Here is a 6,760-nt window from a genome sequence, read left to right on the forward strand (position 1 = left end):
GTGCAAACGTCGGCCTCGGCGCAAATGTCGGCCTTGGTGCTAACACTGGCCGTGGCGCTAACGTTGGCGTTGGTGCAAACGTCGGCCTCGGCGCATATGTCGGGCGTGGTGCTAACACTGGCCATGGCGGTAACGTTCGCCGTGGAGCTAACGTCGGCGTTGGTGCTAACGTCGATGCCGACGCTGGACTCTCGGCTGGGGCCAGAGTTGATGCTGATGCCAACCTATCGGCTGGTGTCGCTACCACTCGCCGTCTGCGGAGCAACTACTAAATATCTGCTGCTTGCCTAGAAAGTAGCATTTCCTCGTGTAGATACATTTTCTGCTTTTCAAAATTTTTAAATCAATAGATTACCGTTCATTCATCATACTTACAGTTAGTAGTCGGTAATTTATTGCAGTAAAAATGCTCCTCAAGCGTATTTGGAGTATCAGCCAATGATCAACAACTCTCTTGGCGCCGAATCCAAAATTCAATTTCAAAATGGAGGAGTACGACCGGGAGGCTCCGCTCTTCGACCGGCGCTTTCACGTGCTGGTGCAGTACCCGGACCGTGACGAGAAGCTGCTACCGCTCACTACCCGCCTGCTCACGGGCGTGCGCGTACGTGCCGCCTACTCTCTCTTCCACAAGTACCCGACGAATGATAATTTCTCTTGATATAATTCGTCTCCGCAGCAAAATAACGCCAAAAACCAGAAGGAACGCGTGATGCGCGTGGAAATCACTGACGATGACGGTGTAGATCCGTATTTTCTGTATCTCTGGAGCGTTTCTGAGGAGGAATTTCATGAACTCAAGGCGCAACAGAGACTTTTAGTGGACTTTGCCACATTCCCGGCCAATCTCATTGAGCTGCTACAGTGCTGTCTTAAAGACAGCAAGAAGATCGCGCTAGAGGACGAAGAAAAAGAGCAAAAAGATGGAATTTCAGCTGAAAAAGAAGGCGATACAGCAACTAAGAGGAGCTCTATTGACGCTCAACACAGCAGATCTGCTGGACCAATACCTTTAAGGTGAGAGTCGACCCATATAATTTTTTTTTTTAACGGATTTTGAGGTTAACTTATTATTTTTATGATTTCCCCAGCTATTTGGCAGTGCTGAGCACTTCGGATAGCAACGGATTGTCGGTGTTTAGTATAGTGGAGACGAATCCGTTCAAGCAGTTGACGCATCTGTCGTTAAGGTTTTCCCCTGGAGACGACGCAGCTATTAAGGCGTATCTTGCAGCGCGATTAGCGCAGGTGGGAGCGAGTAGACGCTCGTTGGCGTCGTCCCTAAAGCAGACGACCCAGGAGCTGCAGGTTACGCAGAACAACGAGGCCAAGCTGCAGCAACAATTGTCAGCTCTGGGTTACGAAGCAGAGTCGACGCTTTCCCAAGAGAAAATGAAGTTTGCGGACGAATTGGAAGCGCAACGCAGAGCTGCGGCGTCTGCGTTAAAAGAGCGTGAAGAAGAACTGAACGCTAAAATTGACGCGTTGGTGGAGAGATACGAGAAGGAGGTGGGTTTAATACTTATTTTTTTTAAATAGTAGTAAGGGGTTAATTACTACTGTTGTGGGTAGCTTCAAGCACTGAAGGCGGCAGCGGAAGCTAGTGAGGCCCAGGTGCAGGATTTGAGCAAGCTTAAGTACCAGCATGAGATGCAGATTGAGCACTTGCGAACGCAGTCCGAGGACCTCAGCCAGGGCAGAAGTGCGCTCTCAGGAGAAGTGGGGGAGCTTCGAACGCAGAATAAAGAGCTGGACCAAAAAGTTTTTCTTCAGGAGAAGCAGATCAACGCGTTGCAGGTCCGTGTGGACGCACTGCAGCAGCAGCTGGCGGATAAGGAGGAAGTGATCAAGAAGACGACAGATCTGTTGCAGTCGGCTAAAACGCACAACGAAGAAGTTGATGAGTCATTGAAAATGTACCGGGACAACCATGCTAAGCTGCAACAGAAGCTCGAGTTAAGTATCTCGGAGATCAACAAGGTAAGCAGTATACGGGATTTTAGGGATTAGAGGATACGTTACGTTTTTTTTTTTTTTTTACGGTGTTGGGTTTTGTAGGGAAACGAGATCATTGAGCGTATACAGAACGAAAACCGTTCGTTGAAGTCCAAGATGCGGATGAAAGCCAAGATTATCAAGCAACAAGAGCAGGTACGATGGCTGAGTGATTTTAGTGATTGGACATACTCTAATTTAGAGACAAATCTCTATCGCCAGTTTGTTGAGGAGAAGCAGCTTCAGCGCGAGGAAGCGTTGTTAGAGTTGAAATCGACCAAGGAAGATATTCGAAAGCGAGACGAGCATATCCTACAGCTGAAGGTTCGAGACCGAATAAACATTGTCGGAGTGTCCAGGGTCTCACTTTTTTAATGTCATTACAGGATACAATAAAGGAATTGAGTCAGAAACTGGAGGACAGCAACAAACTATTGGCATCCAACCAGCAAGGTAGGCTCTCAAACACCTCATGTCTTTTCATTAAATTGCTGATATATAAACGTTGTTGATGCAGTGATCACCTGGCTAAACAAGGAGATCAACGAAGCACAGCTTGGCCATCAGCGGAGGTCGGCTGCACACCCATCTGTACTCGCATTTCGTCCATCCGACAAGGTAAATAACCAGCGATGAGGGCCACTAGAACATCACAAATTCTTGTTTAACCCTGCATGATGTAGAAGACTGCTACAGAGTCCAGACCACCTACACATTTCGCGTCCAGTCTGCGATAATTACTAATTACGGTACTCTACTCTACAATGACCGTAATTGATACCGTATTTGTGCTCTAAATGACCAGTCCTCCGTCGATACGGATGCACTGTCCTGTAATGTAGGATGCCTCATCACTCGCCAGGAACGCCACAAGATGCGCAACTTCGTCAGCCTTGCCGAATCGAGCCAATGGGATGTTCCCAAGGACGCGCTCTCGTGCAGCGTCCACCATCGTATCCGTCATGTCCGTGGAGATAAAGCCAGGTTCCACCAGATTGACGCGGATGTTACGGTTACCGAACTCCTTGGCCAGTGACTTAGTGACACCCGCTAACCCCGACTTGGACGCACTGTAAGCCACCTGTCCGACATTCCCCGCTGCGCCCACGACGCTACCGATATTGATAATACTGCCCTGACGCCGCTGCATCATTCCTTTAGCCACCGCCTTGCACATGTGCACCGGCCCCACCAGATTCGTAAGCAGCAGCTCGTCCAGCTCTGCATCTTTGAGTCGTAGTAGTAAACTGTCCTTGGAGATCCCCGCAGCGTTCACAAGAGCTGACGGACCAGTGCCCAGTTCCTTGGACACTTGCGCCACCAACTGAGTCGCTTCAACACTAGCATCTCCTTCGCCACGACGCGGACAGCTGTACGCCAAAGGCAGCACGTCCGGAGAGATCTTCTGCGCCGCTTTTTGAGCTCGCTCTAAGTCACGAGAGGTGATTGCTACCTGCCAGCCACGTCGATGGAGCTGCTGAGCCACGGCGAAGCCGATGCCGCGACTGCCGCCGGTCACCAGCGCCACACCTGGCATCGATCTGTAATTTTAAAGATGTTTTCGATTAAGTACGTGAAATAGAGAATCCATTAACGATTAGCGGATCTTACGACTCTCTAAGCAGGAAATTTACTGCGCGATGAACATGGACGACGGCGACGGGCAGTCGATGGAGTTGCCCGTGTACGTGAGTTTGCCGGTCTCGCCGTCGGCTCGGAAGACGTCGATGCTGTTAGTGTCTTGGTTAACCGCCAGCACAAAGTCCTTGTAAAGGAGGATGTCGCGCGGCGTCTCACCACGCGTGGGGAGGATCTCCACCAGCTCGAGACGTGAATCGGCCAAGATTTTGTAGATGGCGATACTGTGGCAGAAGCGCGTGGCCGCGTACACGAACTTGCCGTTCGTCGAGATGTGGATGTCCGACGCCAGTGGCGCGGGGCCCGAGTAGTCCTTGGGCACCGTCGAGATGTTCTGTAGCGCCTCGTGGCCTAATTTGCCAGTCTTGGCGTCCAGCGGGTACACACCCACCGTGTTGTCGAGCTCATTGATGACGTAGCCCACGCCGAGCTCCGGGGAGAGCGCCAAGTGACGCGGACCAGAGCCAGGAGGACGCGTGATGAATTCCTCGTCCACCAGCTTCTTATTGTCCGCGTCCAGCTTGTACTGCACAAGACGGTCGGTGCCCAAGTCAGCCGCAAGGAGGCCCGTTGGCGTCCACGCCGTGCTGTGGATGTGCGAGGCTTCCTGACGCTCCGGGATGGCCATACTTGCGCCTTCGTAGCGGTGGTGGTCCGACGCAGGGGCAAGCGAGCCGTCCGCGTTCACGGGGTAGAGCGAGAGGCTACCGCCGCCGTAGTTAGCCACGGATACGAAGTCTCCGTTGGGACTGAGAGCTACGTGGCAAGTGTAAGCCCCGCCGGTCTCATAGCGACTGATCTGCGTGAGCCCGCCGTCTTTTTCCATCTTATAAGCAGATATGAAGCCCGTCTCCTCTCCGGGATGCAGCTGGGACGGCTCGTTGCTCTCGTTCACGGCGTACAGCGTCGAGTTGGTGCCAAAGACGTAGGACGGGTTGATACCCGCGCCCTCAGTCACTTTGAGCAGCTTCAAGGCACCCGTAGCATCGTCGAACGAGTAGGAGTAGATGCCCTTGGCGTGGCCATCCACGTGGCCTTCCTTGCGGGTGTATGTGCCTACGTAGAGGTTCGGCATCTTGGGTGGGAATGAAGACCTCTGGTGCTTCGGGAGAAGATCGGAAAATGTCCACGCACTTTTGATGAGTTCGTTGAAGCCACGATCCTGGACCAGGATTGGTCAAAATGATACGTCCTACAAGTACAGACGATCCCCTCGGTAGTCATAGAGTGTACCATAAAAATGGATCCGAGTACCTTCAGCTTAGCTCGTTACTGGCGAATCACCCTGTTTTGCCCTCCTATTGCCAGATGTGCATTACTACACCAAGATACCCTCCTCTCTAGCCCAGCCAGTCCACATCACACTCACTAATACTCAACGACTGCTGTACAAATATGCTAGCGCCTACTCAAATCCCTATTTGTCCAAAACAGAGCTAGATTCACCGGGCCACAGAATCTACGATATTCCTCTGGTTCCACCACAAGTAATGATCTGGTAGTTGTCAATGCGCAGAAAAGCACTGAACTCACTTCCGGTCTCGCAGTTGGCAACAAAACTGCGGCACGCGGTGATCCACCCAAAACGCGGCAAGCTCCTTGCCAGTTGAGTCTCCTGGTACAAAGAGAAGGGTGTCACCGTCGCGGATGAGGGGGGAAGGCAGAACGCATCTCCGCGATCCTAAAGATCGAGTCACATTCAAAGTAGTCAGAAGAATAGGTTTCATCGGTTCAACATTCGGATCGGACGTGGCAGCAATAATGCTCTTGGAATTGTTTCCATGGTTAAGCATCCCAGAATAGGAATATTTGACTTCAAATGTGTTCCATTTTACGGTTGAGGGGTGAGAGGGAATAATATCTTGGGTTTGTAAGAGACTGGTCAACGGGAGCAGCTAATTTATTGCTGTTGAGGGAGTATTCCATTTCTAGGAATTACTACCAAGAGGATCGGCTGCACTGTATGAAATGGTAAAAGCGTGCGTTGTTTCTACAAGTCCAATTGCGTCCTTTGAGTACGTGCTAGTAAACGTTTAGCTACCTAGAGTATCAATTCTAGCTATAATATTCCTCGTTCAAAGTGCATGGATGTAAATATTTAGTTACCTAGCGTATCAACTGTACAATTTTAGCCAATGATAATGAAGAAGGAGACTGAAGTATTACAGATGGACAGAACCGGTAAAACACACAGAACTAAGGTTTTACACACAGAAAATGAGAGAACACATACAATGTACGTGGTGCACATCAATGTCACGTCACACCACACCATCCATACGTGTGGCACAATTGCATTGGTCAAAACACACCAAACTCGGGTGTCTACACACCACTCAATATTAGCGAATCACGACCTTAGTTAAGACAGTGACTGAGCCAATCACCGTCTTTAAAGCCATTTCCTAACAGCCTTCATCCAGCAAAACACTGAACTTTGGACTCCTCCCTCCCTCCCCTCTCTCAACGAAAGATGCCCACGACGACCATGTGGACAACTGTCTGTAGCGACATGGCTCGTGAGGACTCCCAGCTGCTCATGGAAGACATGAAGGTATTCATCGTTGTCAAGAGCCAGCTGGTTCCATGCGTCGTGTGTGCGCTGACCAAGCCACACAAGATGCGTTACCAACTGCTGAAGTGCTCCTCGGAAACATGCAAGGAAGCAGCACCGTATGACGAGTGTCTGTGGAAGTGGAAGGTGCTTACGTGCCAAGGTTTGAACCGCGTGACGATCACGGAGACCGGTACTCACGAGACGCTGGTGAGGGAGCCCCAAAAACCCAAGATGACCCCTCGACTCAAGGACTACGGCCGTGAAATGGCAACTCAAGGGTTGAAGCCGGCTCAGATTCGCAATGGAATGGCACGGCGGTTTGGGCCGACGGAGAAGGAGATACCGACGCGGCGTCAAGTGCAATGGTTCGTCAGCAGCTATTCAAAGAAGAATCTCCACCGCAATGACGACTATGACGAAATCCTGAGCCAAATCGAGCAATTGGCGTATGGTCCGACGGTCTCAGACACGAAACCATTTTCGTTCGGATGGAAGCGTGACGCACACGGCAGACCAGATGTGGGAAACGGCTCTGACGAAAAGCCATTTTTGGTGGGACTGACAACGAAA

At 50.9% G+C, this 6,760-nt stretch overlaps 5 protein-coding genes across 15 annotated transcripts in view; 3 read left to right on the top strand and 2 right to left on the bottom strand.

Moving 5' to 3' along the window:
* The first annotated feature begins 2 nt into the window (after positions 1-2).
* PPTG_24377 (hypothetical protein) lies at positions 3-372 on the top strand. Its single transcript, XM_008916762.1, has one exon. The coding sequence runs from the start codon at positions 25-27 to the stop codon at positions 289-291; it is 267 nt and encodes an 88-aa protein (XP_008915010.1). The 5' UTR covers positions 3-24; the 3' UTR covers positions 292-372.
* Positions 373-458: 86 nt separating this feature from the next.
* PPTG_18477 (hypothetical protein) lies at positions 459-3,593 on the top strand. 11 transcript variants are annotated; one of them, XM_008916702.1, is made up of 10 exons: positions 459-604; positions 680-1,017; positions 1,092-1,509; positions 1,573-1,980; positions 2,059-2,151; positions 2,218-2,319; positions 2,382-2,448; positions 2,513-2,613; positions 2,682-2,744; positions 2,838-3,593. In XM_008916702.1, the coding sequence occupies exons 1-9, from the start codon at positions 485-487 to the stop codon at positions 2,730-2,732; spliced, it is 1,698 nt and encodes a 565-aa protein (XP_008914950.1). In that variant the 5' UTR covers positions 459-484; the 3' UTR covers positions 2,733-2,744; positions 2,838-3,593. The 11 variants fall into 11 exon arrangements, with proteins under 11 accessions (XP_008914950.1, XP_008914954.1, XP_008914952.1 ...); XM_008916706.1 differs by having other exon boundaries at positions 459-1,017; XM_008916704.1 differs by having other exon boundaries at positions 2,513-2,744.
* On the bottom strand, positions 2,470-3,569 carry PPTG_18478 (hypothetical protein). The gene has a single exon (XM_008916713.1). The coding sequence runs from the start codon at positions 3,530-3,532 to the stop codon at positions 2,789-2,791; it is 744 nt and encodes a 247-aa protein (XP_008914961.1). The 5' UTR covers positions 3,533-3,569; the 3' UTR covers positions 2,470-2,788.
* Positions 3,551-4,768, bottom strand: PPTG_18479 (hypothetical protein). Its single transcript, XM_008916714.1, has one exon. The coding sequence runs from the start codon at positions 4,706-4,708 to the stop codon at positions 3,626-3,628; it is 1,083 nt and encodes a 360-aa protein (XP_008914962.1). The 5' UTR covers positions 4,709-4,768; the 3' UTR covers positions 3,551-3,625.
* Positions 4,769-6,106: 1,338 nt separating this feature from the next.
* Positions 6,107-6,760, top strand: part of PPTG_18480 (hypothetical protein) — a gene marked incomplete at both ends in the record, with an annotated part of 1,922 nt that continues 1,268 nt past the window's right edge. The window contains one exon of the mRNA XM_008916715.1: positions 6,107-6,742. Coding sequence (XP_008914963.1) covers positions 6,107-6,742 — 636 coding nt within the window. The remainder of the gene's footprint in view (positions 6,743-6,760) is intronic.

This window comes from Phytophthora parasitica, assembly GCF_000247585.1.
Source record: "Phytophthora parasitica INRA-310 unplaced genomic scaffold supercont2.88, whole genome shotgun sequence".
NCBI lineage: Eukaryota > Oomycota > Peronosporomycetes > Peronosporales > Peronosporaceae > Phytophthora > Phytophthora nicotianae.

Bases quoted from the DNA above. Each gene is read 5' to 3' on its own strand.
- PPTG_18477 (XM_008916702.1), top strand. From the start codon at position 485: ATGGAGGAGTACGACCGGGAGGCTCCGCTCTTCGACCGGCGCTTTCAC. The intron at 1,981-2,058 runs GTAAGCAGTATA...TGGGTTTTGTAG, and splicing joins GTATCTCGGAGATCAACAAG to GGAAACGAGATCATTGAGCG. The intron at 2,449-2,512 runs GTAGGCTCTCAA...TTGTTGATGCAG, and splicing joins ATTGGCATCCAACCAGCAAG to TGATCACCTGGCTAAACAAG.
- PPTG_18478 (XM_008916713.1), bottom strand. From the start codon at position 3,532: ATGCCAGGTGTGGCGCTGGTGACCGGCGGCAGTCGCGGCATCGGCTTC.
- PPTG_18479 (XM_008916714.1), bottom strand. From the start codon at position 4,708: ATGCCGAACCTCTACGTAGGCACATACACCCGCAAGGAAGGCCACGTG.
- PPTG_24377 (XM_008916762.1), top strand. From the start codon at position 25: ATGTCGGCCTTGGTGCTAACACTGGCCGTGGCGCTAACGTTGGCGTTG.